The sequence below is a fragment of the Pelecanus crispus genome, chromosome 5 (assembly GCF_030463565.1).
Source record: "Pelecanus crispus isolate bPelCri1 chromosome 5, bPelCri1.pri, whole genome shotgun sequence".
In the NCBI taxonomy this organism is placed as follows: Eukaryota; Metazoa; Chordata; class Aves; order Pelecaniformes; family Pelecanidae; genus Pelecanus; species Pelecanus crispus.
The window spans coordinates 69,998,470-70,020,783 of NC_134647.1; the positions used below are offsets into that span (position 1 = coordinate 69,998,470).

At 42.4% G+C, this 22,314-nt stretch overlaps 1 protein-coding gene across 1 annotated transcript in view; it reads left to right on the plus strand.

Annotated features, from left to right (window-relative positions):
• The window catches only part of TRABD2B (TraB domain containing 2B), a 303,119-nt gene extending 290,313 nt beyond the window's left edge, over nt 1–12,806 (plus strand). The window contains exon 7 of the mRNA XM_075711363.1: nt 12,584–12,806. Within this exon, the coding sequence (XP_075567478.1) occupies nt 12,584–12,806 (223 nt within the window). The remainder of the gene's footprint in view (nt 1–12,583) is intronic.
• The last annotated feature ends 9,508 nt before the right edge of the window (nt 12,807–22,314 follow it).

Genomic DNA, 22,314 nt, shown 5'->3' on the forward strand with positions numbered 1-22,314 from the left:
ACTGTTTGCATTCACTCAGCTGAAAAATAAGTTGTCTGGTTTAACAGGCAGAGAAAATTCAATACACAGTAGCGCTTTTACCCTGCTGTTTGAGGCGGGTGAAGAGTGTGGTTTGTGTTAAACTTGCAAGGCTGACTGCAGTTGCAGACACTGTAAGAAGTGCTCAGTGGGCTTATGCCCAGGGTGAGTTGGATTCCTCAAACACAGAAGTGGGTAGTAAAGCACCTGCACTCCCTACATTGCAATTCTTGATACAGAGGTTTTTCCTTTAGCAAGTGTTGTGTTTTCCCTATCGAGCGGGGTAGTGGCCAGCTCCACGTTCAGACTCCTAACTTACAGCATGACTCAACTGAAAAAATGTGTCTGTTTCCATCTTCTTCAGAGCGAACTGAATTGCTCCCTAGACTGATACAGCCAGCACTGACCCTGCAGGGAGGTTGGACCTCTGTGCACATGAGGTTTGGAGCTGTTGGGATCAGGAGCAAGACGTTTCCCCACTGCTCAGGCTATGAAAGCAGCAGAGACCCATCTGCGCCATGGCTGCTCTTTGCACTGCACCCATCAGGGAGAAAAATGAATAGAGTTGTCTCAAAAGCTGGGTTTGGGTTGAAGATGGGACCTCTGAAAGGACACTGCTTGCTGTGTTAATGGCTGTCTGCCCCAGGGATACGCAGATGTATTGAAGAGATCACTTACCGTCTAAAAGCCGGAACAAACCTTCTCAAACACTGCAACCCTAAGTTGGACTTATCATATATTTGAGTGATCTTCATATCTAGCAGTATCTAAGCCCCAGAAGATTGCAAATCTGCTGTTCCTCAAGGCAAAGTTCCAGACTTAGCAGAGCTACACACAATCCATAAAATGTAAAAAACTTCATCTTCCAGGGAAGGCATTTGAGTTACCATAAAGAAAAAGGAATGTCTTTAGAATTCAGTGGAAACACAACACTGTCAATGCTAGCCCAAAGGAAAAGGGCAAGGGTTATGGGATTTATTTCTGGTTCTGTTGTTCCCCTTATGACTAGTGAGTTTCATGCCCTGTGAAATTAAGTATGACAGGGAGGAAGACGACATTACTGTTGTGGTGGGCAGTTGGTTTATAAGAGGGGTCTAACCACAGTTATACTGTGGTAGCGGGTTTATCTAAGAAGACAGATTCATCGTAGAGTGAAACGGGAGGAAATTTGATTCCCTGACACTCCCAGCAGCGCGGGCTGCGCTGCGTGCTGAAAACCCAGCAGGACCCCAAAGGGCAGCTGTGGTCTAAGTCCAGTTACTCACTGGGATGAAGGAGAAGTAGAATTTATTTAAATTCATATGGTTTTAATGCTATAAAAGCTGGGTTCCTGCAATTATGAAAATGCCAGGCCAAATTCCGATTTCGCTCAGATCTCCTCTTTACAATTCCTGAATAACTTAACTGAACAAAGTAAGCATTATACCTGGAGCCTGAGCCCACAATGCTGGAAGGTGAGGGAGCCAAGCCTATTGCCTGTGAACTGCTGGGTGTCAGGGATGCCTCATGTAGCAGTACCATGGAGAGATGTGGTTCAGACCATGCTCACAAAAGCTCAGTTCTGTGGAGACGCTTCAGGGTCTGGGTTATGGCGCCCAGCAGGGAAAGCTTTTGCAGCCTTTCCGGACCTGCAGGCCAGCAAGCAGCTTTTTATGAGCCACCGATGGCATCTCCAGGCTTTCAGAGGGTTTGGAAGTGCTTGGGGAGAAGCAGTTTATGCTGTGGCGGATATCACCATAGTTGCTTTGCAAGCAGCAGGAGGAACCCAAACCTTGTGAGCAATGCAGCAATTTAACATCCTTGGCATTTCTGCCTGGTAGATATGCCCTATGAACCTTTTTTTATTTTGAGAGTAAGTCTGTTGGAAAGAAAAAGAAGACAGTGCTTTTGTTCAGTGGAACAAGCTTGAATTCAATACTGCTCTGTGCTGGTTTTGGCTGGGATAGAGTTAATTTTCTTTATAGTAGCTAGTAGGGGGCTATGTTTTGGATTTGTGCTGGAAACAAGTGTTGATAATACAGAGATGTTTTTGTTATTGCTGAGCAGCGCTTACACAGAGTCAAGGCCTTTTCTGCTTCTCTCCCTGCCCCAGCAGCGAGGAGGCTGGGGGTGCACAAGAAGTTGGGAGGGGACACAGCCGGGACAGCTGACCCCAGCTGACCAAAGGGATATTCCATACCATATGGCATCATGTTCAGCACATAAAGCTGGGGGAAGAAGAAGGAATGGGGGGACGTTCGGTGTTACGGCATTTTGTCTTCCCAAGTAACCATTACATATGCTGGAGTCCTGCTTTCCTGGAGATGGCTGAACACCTGCTGATGGGAAGTAGTGAATGAATTCCTTCTTTTGCTTTGCTTGTGTGCACAGCTTTTGCTTTACCTGTAAAACTGTCTTTATCTCAACCCACAAGTTTTCTCACTTTTACTCTTCTGATTCTCTCCTCATCCCACCAGGGTGGAGTGAGCAAGTGGCTGTGCGGTGCTTAGTTGCCGTCTGGGGTTAAACCATGACATGCTCCAAATAACAGGTTCAAAGATCTGACCCAACCTTAATTACTCTTACTCAGAGACTCTGGAAAAATACAAGCAGTGAGCAGGGAAGTGAGCCCAGTGAATTAGAGAGAAAAATGTGATACAGACTAAGTGGAGAGAAAAACTGTTACGCGCAGATGGAAAAAGAGCAGGAGAAGGAAAAAGAAAATCAAAATCAAATGGAAAAATACAGTATATTTGGACATCCATTCAAGCCAGTTTATGTTTTGGTTGTTCATTCTGTTCCTTAATACGTTGCACAGGCATCTTCTTAGCTGAAATAATTGTGTGTCTTAGAGAACAGTCTTGGAGAAAATACTTAATTTGACAGGATGTTTTAGGTATTTCCCCACTACTGCCTCTTTTAAATCATTTTAAAATCTGGAGGGGAAAGTCAATATCTTTTACAATGTTTAACAAGAAAGTGACAGGGTCAAATATATACATCTTTATGAATGTATGTGTTCCCCAAGCACATCTAAACATGCATGGTTAATTCTGTGCATCTGCAAAAAATATTTGAGCCACAGCGCCCACACAATGCCAAACAAACACTTGAGTGCACATAAGAGAGGGCAGACCAAGTCACTCTGGTTCTAATTAATTGAAATGTTGAGCCCGGGATATAAAATATGGATTATGATTTTGACCACCCCAAAAATGCAAATTTTTTTTGCACTCTGTATTGGTGAGAGCAGGCAGTTTGCAAAATACAGACAAAAGATAGATATTCTGCTCATGCTTGGGATTTGGTTCAAAACCACCTGATTGCAGCACCATCAAATGAACTCTTTACGTGTTGTCTATCAGCAGGTTGCCCAAAAATCTTCACAGATTGCATCACTGGCAAGATTTTTACAATACTAAGCCCATCTGTGTATGCACCCTTGATGTTCTTGCTTACTTTGGCTGTAAAAACTGCAGTCACTATCTGTCCAAGGACCAGTGAAACAAGTACTTGGTTATTTGAGCCGTGATGATGAGTGCCTTAATTGCACATACGAATCAGGTACACAGCCAGATGTGTGCAGTGGGTGGGGGTGAGTTTGTGGATGTTTTTGAGCCCACATCACTATTTAGACTATCATGAACACATCCTGGCTCAGATGTCTGTGCAGAACTGGTGAAACAAAGGGCTCTAAGCTATCCCCTCTAAGCAAGGGCCAGGCCCTGGGTAAAACTGGGATGCATTATCCCGGCTCTGTGATTGCCTCGTCCCAGCACAGACTCACGGGGGGATATTCTTAGGATATTAGAGAATCATCAAAGCATTTCTTAGAAGGGCAAAGGAAAGAGCTAATGTTGTCATCTCCTGCTTCGGGACCACCCAGACACTCTACAACAAAACATGGCTCTTCAGCTACAGTATCTTGAATTATTGTTCACAGGGATTTTAAAGAATTTAATTTCTTTTTTTTTCCCCTCTTTTTTTTCCTTTTTTTTTTCTTTTTTTAAAGGATGACATGTAGTTTCCTGATGGGCTGGTTTTAATAAGGTTGAAATCTTTGTTATTGCCAAATCAGAGAGGAATATAACATCTTTAAGTCATTAGATGGGAATGGGGTAATTACTCAGAGGGTGTGCTTCAAAGGTTATTGGTTTTTACAACGTTCTGTGTTTTTACACCATTCTGCAGTTGTCTGGAAAGGAGCGGTGGGCCAGATTCTGTTGCTGCCACATGTGTGGGTGCAGGATTTGTATTTGCAGGGTTTTTCTGAAGGACTTCAGGGCAGGCAGTTGAAAAGGGACATATGCAGTCTCCTCTGGGGATGGGGGAAAGCTAAACCTGACCACGAGGTGCAGAAAACTTTCCCACATGCTGAAAGTTCACTTCAGAAAAGGACCCTCGGGCTGTGCTGGAGTTGTTTCTCACCTGCTCCTTCCCTACCTGCTAGATGCATCCTCGTGTCTACCTTTGCATCACTATGTCCCCATGCCTCGGGGACCCTCAGGCTACATCGTGGTGACAGCAAACTCCTCTCCTTCTCTTTCCTCCGTCTCTGATGCAGCAGTCCCCACTGCCCCCATCCCTTCCTCTGGCCCCACAGCAGATGATACACTTTGCCTTAAGAACATGACCCACCTGTGGCTTTAGGATGCCTCTGTAAGTGCTCAGCCTCACTGCAGGTCAATGTCAGTCCAGGGCTGAATTTGTCATCATGGAGGTATTTTGCAGGTGGCCTGGGCAATTGGGACCTGCAAATCACAGTGAGAGCCTGCAAAACGCTTCACGTTGGGTTAATGCCGGTGTCATACTAACGCTTCAAGGTCTTGACTCAGATCAGAGTCAGGGGAGTAATAGAAGTAAAGTGATTTAACGAGGTTTTAATGGTTCCTTGGTGGGTGACATGGGGATAAAACCCAAATCTCCTGGCTTCCAGCCCGTGGCCCATCCAGAGAAAGAATCAAAACCGCACCAGAGGCATTTAAGCTGGATTTCAGCATTGAGCCTCCTCCTGCTTACACCAGCATGGCCTCCCTGGAGCCACTGGGTGATGAAAGCCACCTTCTTCTCCCTCATGTCAAAGCTCAGAGCCAAGACCCCAAAGAGGGGACACCAGGCCCTGCCGTGCCCATTGTTGGGGAGCTGCTATGGGACTGACAAGGGGAGCTGCGTCCCTACCAGCTGCTGCTTTTTGTGTTGCTGAATCAGCAGTTTTCCTCTTCCCCACCCTGTGGCCTCGTCCCAGTTTAGGAACCTGTCCTTACCAGTCAAAGCCCTCACTGGGGCTAGAGCTTGGCTGAGGTTCAGGAGAGCTGAATTCCAGAGACAGAGATCTTCAGAAGCAGCTCATCTCACCTACCTTAGAGGCATGCCTTTGGGGGAAAATGATTGTCCTCTTGAGACATCTTGTTCCCCACAAACTGTAGTGAGAACACAGTTAAATAGCTCCAACTATAAGCCTGCATCTAATATAGCTACAATTAATCCCACCCTTTAAATCCTATTAAAGGCCAGGGCACCTGAAGGACTGCCTGTGATTCTCCTTGATGGCATCTTATGCAGGTGCTGCTGACAGTGTTGGGTCCTGCATGTTCAGGAGGGGATGGTGCCTCACATTGCTTCCCCAACCATCCCATCCTTGCATGCAGTGTTCTGTCCCCGCCACCACCCTTCTTGTGCTTGAGCACATGGTGACAGTGTCGCTCGGGGTCCTAGTGTGCTTGTTCACAGCTTTCTGTCCTTTCAGAGCCAATGTCTGGTGAAACTTGTGCTTCCCTTTCCCTCTTTTCCCTCGATACCCTCTTCTTTCTTCTAGACATAAGCCGTGGCAAACATGGTCATAACAAAGAGGTGGGTGTTGGTCTCTTCTCCCAAGTAGTTAGCGATAGGACGAGAGGAAATGGGCTCAAGCTGCGCCAGGGGAGGTTTAGATTCAATATTAGGAAAAAATTCTTCATGGAAAGGGTAGTCAAGCATTGGAACAGGCTGCCCAGAGAGGTGGTGGAGTCACCATCCCTGGAAGCGTTTAAAAAAAGGGTAGATGTGGCACTTTGGGACATGGTTTAGTCTACCCTTAATTGGTTTAGTGTGGACTTGGTAATGTTAGGTTAATGGTTGGACTGGATGATCTTAAAGGTCTTTTCCAACCTAAACGATTCTATGATTCTATGAAAAAGCAGGGCTCGGGGAATAGACCTCTATCAGTGGACAAGCACTGCTTTTTGCCTCTGCACGGGGGTTGCAGGCTCACAGGTGCCTGCTTCAAGGAAGGGAATTGCTCGCTGTCAGTCTCCAGAGGAGCCAGAGCACTGAAATAAGGCTGGATTGGAGCTTGACATTCCTCTCAGGTGGAAAGATGGTTCCAATTTGAGTCCCGTCAGAAGGAAAGCTCAGATTGACAGTGACGGGTTGTTGAAATGCTCCCAATGTTCTTGCCTGACCCCTCTATCAATAGCGTGGCTGCAGCTGCCCCCCCAGCTGTGCGGCTGTGCTGCTCGTGGAGAAGGTGAATGCTTGCATTGTGGAAAATGGCCAAAGATCTGGGCTCCCAATAACCCTGGGGTAAAGGGAAAATAGTAGAGATAAGGCTCTTTGGCTCATCCCCCATCTTCTCTGTTGGCCACAAACCAGCGTGTGATATTGCTTACTCATTCAGACATGCAAAGGCAGTTTACTACACTACTGCAAATAAGTAGTGGCCTTTTCTGGACCAAAACTGGATTCCTTAATCAGATCCAGGTTGGATTATTATTTTTTTTAATGAACTGAACCTTGCGAAAGCATGAGCCTCTTGGCCTTAATCCCACAAAGGACTTTAGGACGTGCTGAGTTGTAGGTATGTGAATACTAGCCTTGCTGGAAGTGCTCATGTGCTTGCAGTGCTTAGCATCCTGCTAGTCTGGGACTAGGAGACTCAGCATCCTGCAGGATTTATCCCTCAGGCTGCAAGAATAGTGTCCATAAGGAAGGCAATGATGAAGAGATAGATGAAGCCTGGGGGGAACGGAGCCTGTGTGGATCTAAAGAATCCCTTCCAGAAACACATCAAATAATAATATGAAAATTTCAGGAGATGGGGATTTCACATTCCCTTTAAGAGGTTACTCTAGTGGTTTTCACAGTTAAATCCTTGACTTACTTGTAGTGTGATTTTTTTCCCCCAGCATACTCTTTTTTCCTCTTGGTTGAGCACCTATTCTTTTCTTTCAAACGTGTGGTCAGACTTCTTGCCAGCCAGCTTGTTTACATAGTGCAATGGGTTGGTCCCAGCACTTTAAGCAGATGTATTTTTCAAATCTTGATTAATAAATTTTGGTGACATAAATAGGTCTGGTTGGTTCCAAGAATAATTGTCTTCACTAGCAGAACATTATTTCTGATCACCAGAAAAATAATGTGATCAACTCCTTTCACATCTGTTCATTAAATGAAAAGGAAAAAAAAAATAGGGCAAAATTTGTTTGAAAAGAAACAGGAAGCATATGCTTAATATCACTTAAAAAAACCCTAGCCATCATAAGGTTAACATCAAATCACAAATGCAAAACAGCCATTATTGTATTTACTCAAAAAATTTCTTCCAGTTTACTAGCTCTTTAGGTTTTCAATTGAAACATGCATTTTTTCAGGGTTCAATCTATGCTGGCACATTGTCTTGATAAGCTTCTTTAATCAGATGCTATTGTAAGAAAGGCTGTCTGAGTCTACATTTGTTTACATTTATTAAAAATAGTTGTCATGTGTTTATATAGTTCCTTTGATCCAGAAAAATCCCCAAACACTTTGTAAGTTATGCTTAAAAGGATCATTTCCTCCACCCTGAACAGAAACCGTGTTGGGACCAAGGCATGGCAACAGATTCAAAATGTATAGAAATGTCACCATAATTCAGTTGGTCCTCACCCCCTCAGAGCACCATCAATTTTCCATCAGCTTCAGAACAGTTATTGGGACCATAAAAATGGTTTGGATTTTGGGGGCAAAAAGTAGTGAAAAGACCATCTTCCTAGAGATTGCATATTTTTCATGCACTTTCTTTTGCTTTGCAAATAAAGAAGCAGTGGTAGGTACCTACTGCACAAAGCATAGGGCTGGCAGCTTCCCAGCTAGACCTACTGTTTCCAGTTTTGGGCATCTCACTCCAGAGGAGACACAGACCAGCTAGGCAGAGCCAGGGGAGAGTAGAAGAAAGGACGGAGGGACAGCACCTGAGGACTTGTGGAGAAAGGCAGAGGAAATTGTTTGTTTAAAAGACAGAAGGCTGAGGTGAAACATGATTAAGGCTTCAAAACACATGAAAGGCTGCTGAGAAGAGGAAAGGAATAAACCTGTCTATGGGGACAGAAGTCACGAACTTGCGCTGTAGCAAGGAAGATTGGTGAAGCATTAGGCAGTAATTCTGGATGTCAGGAATTGTGAAATGCTGGAATAGATGTCTGCAGAGACTCTGGAATTGCTATCATTGTAGGGTTTTTTTGAGATTGGATTAGACATAAATATCAGGAAGGGTTTAGATCTTGTTCCTGTCTTTGGGACAGATGGGCCAGAAAGTCCCTCCTGGTCCTATCTTCTGTGATTCTGCTATGGTGTCACATGTAGTCAGATGAGCCCTGCCTATATGGATAAACCAAATCACACTAAAAATTATTTTGTGAGCTCCTTGCAAAGTCCTTGCAAGCTGAACCAGAACAGGAATTTCCTCAAAGGCTTGCATGTGTGTTTGTTTAATTTTTCAGTTTTAAAATGCTCCCAAAGCATCAAGGTGCCCCCAGCACAGAGGACTTGAATCATATAATTGGATTCAGTAGGGTCTGTTCACAAAGCCTCTGCCTGGGGCCCCATTTTGGGGGAAAGTTTTACATGTTCTAATGATGGTAAGACAATGTATGACTAATGCACTGATTTGAAAAACTGCCCTATTATCTGATCAAAAGTGCAAGCCCAGGAATATGATACTGCAGGTCATTTGGCTAAGAGATACCTGAAGTATTCCAAATTTTTAAAACAATCCCATACACAGAAGCAAAAAATAGAGGTATCAACAGTGGAGCCAATGGTTGCCTTTTCACCACAGATCATGTGGAATGTTTTGTTAAATATATTTTTATCAGACACAAAACACTGAAATACAAAATATCCTGGGCTGGCAAGAAGAGGAGTGATAATAATTTAGATTATTATCCCTCAGATCTGTGATTCATTTTTATTATTCTCTATGTTCATTTCAGGAATTATCAAAACCTCCCTGAGGACAATGGAAAGTTTCCAATTGAGTTCAAGGGACTGTGCTGCTGCTTTCGTCCTTAGGGAAGGTCCGAGGGTCAGTGAGATCCTATATGCATGTGCAAACATGCTCAGAGGGAGTGTGGAGAAGTCATCTCCTGACACCAGGGCCACCTCTAAGATTAGGTTGTATCTAACCTGGCTGCCTAGGGCCCCTCTGTAATCCCTAGGAAGAGAAAGACCCAGAGCAAGAGTAAGTACCCTCTAGAGACCTGCACTGGAATGAGGTGAACCACCTTCTGGAGAGGTTTCTCTCCCTATTCGCTATAGAAACAACCTAGTTACAAACTTGGAGATTTTACAAGGAGTTTTGTAGCATTTGGTAAAAGGGATCATTCTCTTTAAATATCTCTAAACCACCTTGGCAGTCAGCTAGGATGCTAGAAGTAAAGTTGCATTTAAGAAAATGTCTCATATGGATAAGCTGTGATTCATTTGCTATTAGCATGCTTTGTACACATTAATGGAAGCACAAGTTCTTCTCTTGTAAAGCACGTAAGGATTTTTTAAAACCAAACAACCCCACCTAACAGTATTTATCTTAACAAGGAAGCCTTTATAGAAATCTAATGTCTTGAAATGAGAAAATGACCTCACTGACTGAGGAGAAGAGTGGTCAAGAATTCTCAGGCCTTTTGACAGGAAACCCTGGAATTTTAAGTAAACTGTAGGGCTTTTCCCCACCAAAAAAACCCACTGTTTTCAAGGGAGAAAAAAAAAATCAACAAAAAACCAACAAAACATTTGGGACAGTTGACTAGAAAATGGAAACATCATAAGGAAATGTAAAATGTTGATTTAAGGCCGCTTTAGGAATCCCTTAGAGGTAGTTGGCTGATGAATGGGCTCATGATTCTTTTACAGGTTCCCTGGCCAGCCTGTGTCCCCCATCGGACGTCTCACACAATACATCCCTGAGATGCAGAAGGACAGTTTGCTCAAGGGACATTTTAGCCTCACTGGAGGATCAAGCCCATAGCATGTGTCAGGAGCAGGATACACCCAAACTGCAAATCTAAATGGCATTCTGGCAATGTTTTTTAAATGGAAATTGAAAACCAGACTCCCCTTGCAGTTTAAAATTCAATTTAGGGCTAAATTGTGTAGTTCTGTAAAGTGGCAAACAGTAAGCAAAAGATGAGTACAAGCACCTACCCATGCTTAACCTTAGCGAAAACTGGTACAGGGGAAAAACCCCAAAATTGTAATCCCACTGTCAATGTTGCCAGATCTGTGCACCACAGCATCACTCAACAGGAAAAATGAGATCTGGATCAGAGGTTGTAGCATGACTGCATTTCTGTTGAATTACTCAGAGTGTGTAGTACCTAGTTTTGTCAGAAGTATACTTTAATGATGCTTTGTATTTTGCTGTGGGAAGGCTGTTCATACTTGATGTTTTGTGTATTACAGGAGCTTGGATCTGTGTGCCTGATCTGGTATCATTCTTGCCAACGCTAAATTAACTGCTCAAAAAAGATGGACAAATTTGAAACAGCAGCATTAGCTTATCCCAGATCAACTCTTTGTATTAAGTGACTGCAGCGGTTTTGATGCAATACAGCAGAAGCTCTAAAGCTATGTGTCTTGTATCATCAGTTCAAGACATAAACCAACCACTAACCATGGGAATTTAGATAAGAGCTTTCTCCGGCAAGGCTTGATTTCAGAATTTTCTATTTACAGCAGTTTGTTCCTCCGGAATGAGCACTGCTTCTCACTGTCAAAGACCTAATACTGGTTAGGTGGATTATCTGCTCCCATGAAGCAATTCCCCTGTCTTTAATTCTAGACTGCCTTTTCTTTTCACTCTAATTCATTGCACATTAGTTCAGATTACTTCTAGCTACAGAACAACTGTTCCACCCAGAAGATGTGATGACAGTATAAAGGATGAGGGAAGAAACTGCAGTAATTATCCCAGAACCTGGGGTGCAGTGTAATGTGCAGTGATTGTCTATTGGATTTGATGTTGACCTACATGTGTGTTTACCAGTGCTCTCCTTTGGGTCGACTCTGATCTTCTCATAGTTTGTGATTGACTCAACACATTTGAAGTATCTGAGCTAAAAGCTATTTTGTTATTGCTTAGACAGAAAAAGACAAAAGCCTTCAGTGCTACTAAATTCTATTTCTGTGCAGGAATCTGGAGCAAGGTAGTGTTCCTTTTATCTGATATGCAACATGCAGTCTTTTTCTTCCAAGGTCAGGATCTCAGATACTGTATATAAATATTTATACAACTGCATAGCTTCTTACCCCATAAAAAATTTATTTGACAGTCGTTTTCAGTATCTCCAAATCCCCTTTATGGAAAATTTAAAAAGTAACACACTGAATCTGCAGGTATTAGTGTCACATCTTGTTTTCAGGGGTATTTGTCTTTTTTCTCCTTGCTCCACAGCAGAATGCCTTGTTTTTAAGTCCAGAATCCACCTTGCGCAGTTTGCATGCTCGGTTGTGCTGCTCTGTGACAACTGGTGGATTATGGATCATCCAACAATGGATGCAATGGAAGCATTTTATGAAATGGAGATTACAACTTAAAACTGCCAAATCAATTGTAAATGGACCTTTTTGACCTTCAGTGTCATGGGAATCATGATGAATTCCAACCTGCAAATTCAAATCAAAGTACCAACTCAAGCTGCGATCAATAAGCAATCACACTGCTATTGAGGCAAATACACAGACAGGGAAACTTCACACTGAGTCTGGTTTTGGCATTGTGATTTGAGCCAAAATGGCTTAAAGCCAGGAAAAGAAATGAAGCTGCTTGATCTCCTGTGCTCAAGGTTATCAGCTGTTTAAGGTGATTTTTATGGCTTGTGAAACAGGGGAAGGAAGTGTTTTGTGGCCCCTCCTGGACTTAGTATCCAGTCCATGGTGAGTAAGACATGTCTGTGAGACATGACAAATTTTGAGACCTTTGGTGGCAAGAAAGTACCTAAGAACATAAGAATGAGGTCATCTTGGGTCACCACGAAGATACATCTATCACAGTCTCTGATGCTGGCCAATACTGGATGCTTAAAAAAATGAGTGCAATAAGTTAGATATATCAAGAGCGATCCCTCCTTTGGCTGTATTCTACCAACAGCCAGAAGCTGAGGGACATCCTGAATCATAGCTGTTTCCAGATCATCACGTTTATCAGTCCCTGGGGCTCTCCCTGCATGTCTAATGCATGCAAACAATAGTAATAATTGTTCATTGTTGTTATTAATACCACGTAGAATGACAGCTCACAGAGCAGAGATAAGGGTTCTCCTGTTTAATTTCCTTCTCTTGTGTTTTCTTTTAGCACCACCACGTTGCCTTCCTACATCAGGATAACCAACGGCTACATCACAGTTAAACCTCCCATTTGGATTTCAAACCGGCTGGATCAGAGACCACGTTCAGATCGCCCATCCCAGCCTCAGCCTACAAGCTCAGCTTCAGCCAGCATTTTATGGCCATCAATAACTTCTCCTCTCTGTGTGGCCATAGCTTCTTTTCTCCTGAATCTACTGCAGCCTTCCTGACCACATTAGTATTACGTGCAATCTTTTGGAATAGAGAAGAGAGATAATTTATGAACGAATTGGAGGTTAAGACAACAACAGTTACAAGCTGGACCTTCTCAGTGAATCAGTAGTGCCTTCTAGCTGATTTTGTCTCTTTGCCCAGATACATTTTGAAACTCTAAAGCTTTATTGTAACACTGACTTACATCTTCTTTTTGTAGAAGGATCTTTATTTCCCATAGTGCTATGGGGTTTTGTAAAATATACATGTTCATATAAAGAAAAAAAAAGAAAAAGAAAAAATGTATTTATTCGACTGGTAAACTTATTTTTCTTGTTGTATATGTTAATAACATCCCTATTAATCAGTAGCGATGGTGAAACAGATAAATTAATATTTTCTATATTTGTTTTCTAACTGACAACTCTGCAAATGTCTGAACTGACACCAAATGAATGGCTGCTTTGTTTCTTTAACCATTACTTTTTACAGCAACTGTCCAATAAGTACAATTCTGCTGAACTTCTTTATTTACTTTTCTTTATCTCATTAGCATAGCTTACACTGAATAAAGCAGATCCTGCTCTTGGTGGCCTATGCCCATTAGAAAAATCGGTGCATTCTTAACTCAAGTTAGCTGCTACAACCTAAAATCCTAGTTATTTTTATATGACTTAATAAGTCATTAGTCAAAATAACCCCCTAAGTTCTCCTGTTGTCTTTAACTAAACTATTTAACTTCTTTGGAAATTACCAATTTCCCTCTTTGTCCTGGGATTAATTCATTAGCTAATGCAAATTAAGACAGCATTTTCTTAATAAAAAATTGCTTTTACAGTCTGGAATAATCCCACTGGAATTATTTTCTTCTCTCCCTCATCTTACGTAAACACAAGCCTACAACCTTTGCCAGCGTAAATGAGAACAGAACTTGGTCTGTCTGTAGGGTATAAAAATGTAGTATCCTGTTAATCTATAGAACTTCTTTGTACCAGTTGTATTAATGCAGATGGACAACCTGGAGGGCCCTCTTCATCTTGTTATTATGATGCTTAGAGCTGGTATCTCCATGCTGAATTATGGCTTGTCCAAAATCTGTTCAATACCACAGGAACCAAATTAACGCCTGTGTCATGGAGACGTACAGAACATTCCTTCGTTTGTAGACTATGGTACTTCTGTTAACTTAAGATGAAGATGTTATGACACCTTACACTCACTGAAAAATTTACTCCCTATCCAAGCAGCTATTTTTCATTAATGCAATGAACAACATCTATGGGGAAAAAAAATTATGTCCATCTTAAAAACTATTATGTTTAATAATGCATGTTGGTTTCTTTTCCCCAACAAAACATGATGAAAAATCCCTTTGGATACAAGAGTTTCAACCAGAAAATTAATTCCGGTTTTTCTTTCTAAGTCATCTACAAACCAAAAATCCTGTAACATGGTGAAAACATCTCAGTTAAAAAAGAAGACTCAAAAACCAGAAAAATACAATGCAAACTTTTCTTTATGAAAAAGCAGTGCTTTTTCACCTTGAAAAAAATATCAGATGATAATGATGATGATTATTATAATACTACTGATAAAAGTCTGACTGAAAACAGTCACATCGCTTTCCCACCAGCCCTACAGCATGGTCTCCAGGACGAGAGATGATTCCATGCAATCTTAAAGTCTCTGCAGTGAGAGATGGTTTAGGATTTATGGTTTATTTGTCATTGTGCCAGTTAATTCAGGAAAGTAGGTTAGGAAATAATTAGACTACAAAAGGCACAGTTTTACTTGAAACCAGGATGAAATACCGAGGTTTTCCATCATGCATCCCAACCCATTGCCTTGCAAAGGCCAGGGAGAATACAGATAACTTCTTTTTGACTTACTGCACGCCATGACCTCCAGCCTTTGCTCTATTTTTGGAAGAAGGTTGTGTAGATTTGTAGTCAATTTAAGTGGGTACAGCAGACAGTGCTATAAGCTACCCTTATATATTTTCAAGCAGAACAGTTGATAAGGCTGAATGGAAAACTTTGAGCTTTGCCCCAAATGTGAGCTTCGAGCACACCCTGTGCATACTTTTACATTGTGTATTTTGGCTAGCAGAAGACTAGAGATGTTAGTTTTGGACAGAAGCCATTCACCTTGCATAATATTTATTGCATGGGGCTGGATACTGGAAACATATTTGGAGAACTTTCATTTTGGTTTTATTTGAGTTATTACCCTAGAAATGCCTTCATTTGAATATAATGGCTTAACAGACCTTCAAATTCAACCTTAATGCATTTTAAAAGATTATTGGTTCTCCTGCTGTATTCATGACAGAGATCAGAGCTGATTTTTAATGTCTCATTTACAAAAATGAAACTGGAAACAAGGTAGGCAAATTTTAAGGGTGATGATAAGTTACATAGTAAAAGTGAACAGCCAACCCATTTAATTTTATTTGTTGTAATCTGATCAAATCCAGAAATGAGTCTGTGGTACCATCCCAGAAATAATTCCAGGTGTTGGAAAATTTACAGAATAAATAGACAAGACCACATAAAGATAAGGGAGAGAGAAAAGAGCAGAAAACAGAAACAACTTGTCCAAGACTGTAAGGAAAAATACCAATAGGACCAAGACTAGAAGTTACAGTTCTACAGTTTCCCAACCTGTGGCTTTCTCCATAAGCCTCTGGGGCTTTTTTGAATGTTAGGAGCACACAGGTTCTCCACACTCACAGCTGTCATTATACTGCACAGAATAGTCACTCTGTCACTGATGATGGTTTTTTTCTGAGTCACTCCTCCACTGGATAGTAATATTCAATATTCATTAGCTCAGATATCACGGTATGTTTGGATATCACAATATGTAAACAGCTTGGCTATCAAAGTATGCTTTGACATGTTTGCATTTCCTGGCATTTTGTCCGTAATTCCCATGAAATGAATGAATGTAGACTGGAGCTCACCAAATTTCCCTTGTGCTGGCGCCCCCCTGTTTGTCATACTGCAGTGCAGGTGTCAAAGCAAAGTGTCTCCTGGCTCTGGGGTCAACACACTTGACTTCTGCCACCTAAAAGCATCTAGCTCACCCGATCATCTGAGCTTCCTCTGGTTAGGGGAGAAGACACCACTTACAATAAATAGAAGATTAAGTAGTTTCCCATAGATCCTAGCTCAGGAACCCCACATGAATGGCTCCAGCACAGTTCTCTAACCAAACATGTATTCTATTCTGTTGCCTTACCCTAAGGTATGACTTAGCGTAACTTTTTTCAATCCATGGCATGTAAGCATAGCAATACTAGAAAATGGGACCCTCACTGTGATTGATAAAATGGATTATTAATTAATCAGCTACAGCAGCCCAGTATTAATTAAAATACACTAATACTGGTCAGCACAGATCTATGCACATCCATTACAATGGATCATGATTATATTCACCATGAGTTTAAAAAGTGTGCATCAGATTTGATACATGCTTGTGAAGTAATACTGACTACCGGCTTCATGGGACTTCAGTTTTCTCTGTGGGTTTCTTGGAGAACTAGGAACCAACCATTTTCTTTCTCCAAAGGAAAGCTCAGATTCGCATGTAATCACAAGATTCCAGGAGCAGGAGATTTAACAAAAAATATTCATGTCTGCTATATATAATAGCAAACACCAGTGATACTGTTTACCTCTGAGAAACACAATCAAGAGAGTCATGCAATATCTAGCAATCAAGGACATGATTTTGGATGAGTCCAAAGCTAAATGGTCATAAGATTCATCTTTTCAACACAGCTACAACTGACACCAATACAATTCACATTATATATAACTGTAACATTATAAACGAATGCTAATTATCTGCCAAGTTCTTGCCCTGGTGGAATAAATATCCCATACCACCAGCAACAGAGCTAACTTCCACTCTGTCATTGTTTTAATGCTTTTCTTGCATGTGTTTAACTACGGATGCTACATTAACATGCATTGCCACTTGGAGAACCAGTGGGTAAGCTGGGACAGAAAGTATTTTATATTCTATGACTGATGTAGTTTCTCTTCAATCCCTCGGGCTGTTGAATAATGCAATACCTCTCCTGGCAATAAATTATCAACATGATTTATGATAACTATGCTTTATACAGGTGTCAAAATCTGCTTTGTTGAACTTTCCTTCCCATTCCTCCAAGCTCCACTGTAATTTAGGAACACCCAAGGTACGGAGTTGTATATTTATCTAAGTTCTTCAATATACATTTGTGGAGAGGGAGAGAGATGGAAAGAGGGAGAACTTAATCTATGTTTAGTGCATTGATTAGTCGAATGATATGACCCAGTCATTACCATATACCACTGTTAAGGAGGAATTTCCCATCATATATTTATGTTAGAGAAACCAAAGTGCCAAAGTTATTATCTCATCATAAATGTTATCATTCCAGACTTTGCTTAGTACCATATTTCTATATTATATCCGAAAAGCATATGGGCTTGTCATATCTCTGAAGTGATCAATGTACCATGGAGTATGCTAGAGTTCAGCTTCAACTTAAGCTTGTTTCAGCTTAACTGAAGCAGAAAGATAATTGCCAGAAAAATAATTGGTGTACGTATGTGTGCGTGCACACGCACATGCATGCATGTATGCATGGGGGTGTGTGGGTGTTTTGTTCGAACCCAAATGCAACCTTTCCTGCAACTAGCTTAGGAGGCAGCTTAATCTAGCTAAAGGCAGAGAAGTCTTTCCAATAAGTAGTCTATGCTTTTCTTCTACAGGGATGATTAACCATCCTGCAGATTGATGCTCATGCTGAATTTTAAATTGCATGTTTGTCAGTTTTCAATTCAAATGTATTTCAAATATTTTTTCCTGTTCCGCCTCCTGCTTTCGTGAACTGTTTTGAAGAGTGTAATAAAAAGATGCTTTCTAATATTATTTTGTCAAAATATTTTTGTAGCATAATATATTAATAAAATGTTATTACAAATCCATAGCACAAGAATCTTGTATGTCTAGGTTCTTTCCTTTGCACTAAAAGCTAGGGAATCACTGGCAAAAGGGAACATTCAGTTTGTAGAGCTTATGCACGCTGCTTCTCTTTTACCCAAGACCACCATGGGCTAGAGGAAACCATATTCTGGGGAAGGTTCCTCATAAAATGATGCTGTTTTGTCAAGTCTGTTCCTGCAGAGATGTGGAGAATCTCTCTGTGTACCTTTTTATTGGTGAGAAGCTGCAGCCCCTGCTGTGTAACAGGTCTGGAGGAGCCTCAGCCTCTGATCCATGTCACTCAAGAGAATCCACTGGGTTAACCTCATGGCATGTTTTGAGTGGGGCTTGGGCAGAGGGAAGGTCTCCAAATGGCAGATACAGGACGTGGGAGCGGTGCTTGCCTGTACCATTTCAAAGGCTCAGTGGGAAAGCACAAAAAAACCCCCACAACAGGCCTTTTTGGGGTGCAGAGGGATGGGGGAATGCAGGAGCAGGGATTTTAAAAGACGTTGACCTGAATTCTGGGGAAAAACTCTGGTATATGGATGACACTGAGGCAGAGAGAGAGGATTGGGGTGTTTCATTCTTAGACGTGCTCATTTGCACACTGTCCAGGGTAGCGCGTGGGGAGTCCCACAGCCTTTGGGCCAGACACAGGGGCACACAGGACCACAGCTAGGAGATGGAGCGGGCTGAGAGTGTGGACAGCCAGAAAGGGCTCCACAGGGCTAGGGACAGCGGCTTTGCCAGTGCAGCAAGGCTTAACACCAGTATCCCATGCTGTGCCACAAGCAGATTCACCGCCCCTTCCTGAGCAGCAAGGGACAGGCAAGAAAATGCCCTGACAGCCTCTGCAAGACAGTGTTACTTTCTGCAGAGTCAGTGGACCTTTGTCAGCCTGAGTGAAAGCAGAACCAAGCTCTTCCTTTTTAACGACTCCCTTCCCTCACTACCAAATCCATTTGCCTGTATACTTGCGGTAGTAAGACAACTTTGCAAGCCATGGAACTACACCAGCAACGTTAGTTACTGTCACTGCTGTTAGTCCTCAAGCGCTGCCCCTGGGAAGCACAGAATCAGCTCTTACGTGGGGCAAGGGGCAGCAGAGCCGGGAAGGCGGTCCTTGTGCTCAGACTAGCTGGAGTGTGTGGAAAAGCCCAGATGAAGCATCTGCATCCACTCCTGCTGGTTGCAGGAAGCACTTTTCTCCAGTGCAAAGAGCTGGTGTCCTTTAAACCGCTATTGTTGCTGGTGGTAAATAAAATAACCCTGGAACTGTGTCTCCATTGAGGTTGGAGCAGAAGCTACCTCTCTGCACCGACATACAGACACACAGATTTACTCATTCTTTTTCTTGGCATATTCCTCTTTCTTGCATCCAAATCCTGCCTTGTAGCTGACATGGCAGGCTTCTTGCTGATTGCAGCATCGTTGTTTGCTTCTTAATTATGTGCTAAATCATTTGCTCTTTAACACACTCTTTTAAAAGGGCTCCACCAGCGAAGCTGTTTTAGAAATATCCACCATAGGAAATGCAGTGGGAAGTATAAACACTTGAGCTGGTTTGAACTCGGCTGACCATGGCACAGGAAGGAATTGTGGTTGCAACACAGAGGGGAACCTCTCTAAAAACATAGTTAAAAAAGACCCCGTCTATTGAAATACCAACCAGACAGTCCAAGCTGCTTGCCATCTCTATCTTTTGACTCGCAGCCAGTCTGGAGAGTCCATGCGGTTCAGCCACGGTCTTAACCTTACCCTGAGACTCCCTGCCCCAACCAGTCTTGCACCGCCAGCTACCCTTGGCCAGTCCCAGTCTGCCAAGCCCTTTTGCTCTTAAGGGTCCTGTTCAGCCACAGGTCTGAAAATGATATAAACCTTCAGTCAACAGAGCCAGATACTGGCTCACTGGTGCCTTTTCCTTAAGCTTCTCCTTCCCTTGACCTCTCTCTGTACTCCTAGACTGTAATTGAAGCTTTTTACTCTAGCTTGAGATTTTCCTGTTTATAGATTTGCACCGGAAAGAGGTGAAGCTGTGATCGAAAAGTTCAGGGCAGACGTTTGGGTTTCTTGTGGAATAGCTTAGTATCCATGTTGCCGTCCAGCTGCCTATCTCCTTTTTGGATCAGTGCTTCCCAGATCCCAGACTGCCCAAATGCCACCCACAAGTGGTCCCCACACTGAGCAGGTTGGAAGAAGTATTTAGCTAAATGAAGCATCTGCATGGTCTCCATGTTTCAGTCTGCTCAGTACTTTCCAGTTGTTTCAGCTTGTGACTTTCTAGTATTTTCCACTGAGAGTGCAGACCCCTGGCTGTACTTGTAATGTATATAACACCTTCTCTCAATCTATTGCAAACTGTAGAATTAGTCCAGAGATCCCCAAGGGCCCAAAGGGATGTCCCTGAGTGGAGGTCATCCCATCTTTGGTCCAGGCTAAGGATGGATGGCTTCTGCAGAGCAGCTCAGTGCACAAGTACCCAACCGCAGCCCACTGCCATTTATTTATTTGTTTGTTTTATTATTTTTCATTTTAACTGGTTTGGGCTCAAATTAAAATGCAGAGTGTTCTTGGTCCTCTCTTCCTGATGAGCATTTAAATGGGGGAAAACGTTGTCAGGAGAGCTTTTGCCTTTGGAAGTGTGTGTGTGTGGGGGGGTCATTTTCTAGGCAAGAACTCAAGCATAAAATGTCTGTGTGTCTTCCTTTTTTTGGCACAACATCTCATTTTTTAATTTTTTTTAAGCGTGTTGTGCTGTGAGCAGCAAACCTAATGAAGTTTTTTTGGTTTTTTTTTTAACATGTCTCTCCCCTCCACCCCACTGCAGATTTGCAGTATTTATTAACGATTGATATTATTACCTCTCCCTGAGCAGACATACTAAAAGAGCTTCCTTATTATCTAATGCGTGCTGCCTATTCTCATGAAACTCCTAGAATTTATTATATTTAAGACCTCCAACCCCATGTGAGCAGTTTCAAAAAATTGCTAGCCAAGGGGCAGTTCCAGCATGCTGTGATCATATAACCATCATCTTTTTAGAAATGAGGCTGCAGTATGACTTACAGGCAAATGTATTGGAGGCAGCACATCTGAAGAAAGACACATCATCACTTGTGCACTTAATCTCCACAGAATCAGGGCAGAGCTGTTCCTATTGCACCTGATTTGTGGGGGGACTGAATGTGTTGTACCCAGCTTAATGTTATGGCAGTCTGTGCCTCTAGCTCCGGACTCATCCCAGAGATGTGCCCATCTAACGCTATGCAGCTCCATAGCATCCCCAGGGGCTCAGCTGGTGCAGAGCGGACCACTAAGAAATATATTAAAAGATCAGGGCCCAGTTGGATGTACAGGTGGAGCCAGAGGAACTCCAAAAATCACAGAGGACATCCAAAGACAAAAATAACCAGACACCCAGTTGTCTGGTTGCTGCCAGTAATGGAAACAATAGTAATGGAAAAAATAGTATGTGTTTAGATTGCTAAATAGCTGGATGGTGGGAATATGATTACTTAATTTCACTGGGGTCTTAAAATATAAACCACTGAAACTTTATTGAGTATTACAAATTCTGTATTAGTTTTTTTTAACATACAGTTTCTCCCACTACACAGAAGAGCTTTTTAATATCTCCCTGTACATTTAGTGAGTGAGTTTCAGGTACTGGGTTTTGGAAGGGCAGACAGTAACAACAGTGCAAACATGCGCAGGCTGGGATAAAAAGGTGCCCAGCAGCCATGTGTGCTACACCTACACCAGCCCATGCCATCTCACGCACTTGAGGATGTTCTTTGTGTCAGCACAAGAATATATCGAGAGCACTGCTGTGTGAGGTTCAAGTGCCAGGACTTCAGGATGATGGGACAGACCTCAAGGACAAGGACCTGGCATTGCCACCACACTTTTGCAGACCTAGAAAAAAAGGAGTCAGGACTCAAAACCCCAACAGGTACACCTTTGAGTTAACCTGTGCCTACATAACAGGCCATATACCTAACAAACCACTCTGCCCTTTCACTAAGTTTAACACCTGGTAAAGTGCACTATGTGTGCAGCTTTGGTGAGAGTTTGAGCCAAAGTCCAGCCAAAAGCCTTCCACTGACTGCCGTGGGCTTTGCATTAAGTCCTGAACACCTGAGCCATTTGAGCAGCATGTCCTAATCCTGCAATCTCAAACACCTTGCTCCACAGCATGCCAGCACTTCATTAGATTAGGTTGCACCTTTGGGTTCAAGCAATAATCCAAAGCACTGCGTTAGATATAGGTTGCACCTTTGGGTGCAAGCAATCATCCAAAACACTGCACTTTATTCCATTTTCCACATTTAAGAAGGATATGGTTAAAAACGGCAGAACAAATTACACAGAGCCAAACCTCCATCAGCCTGATTTTCAGAGGAATGATAACAATAATAACTGCAACAGTGAGTTCATGCTAACAGCCCTTATTCACACGTGGAGCTCCCTGCCTTCTTGGAATGAAATGCAATTTGAACAAAGGGACAAAGATAATGTGAGAAAACATCAACAACAGGC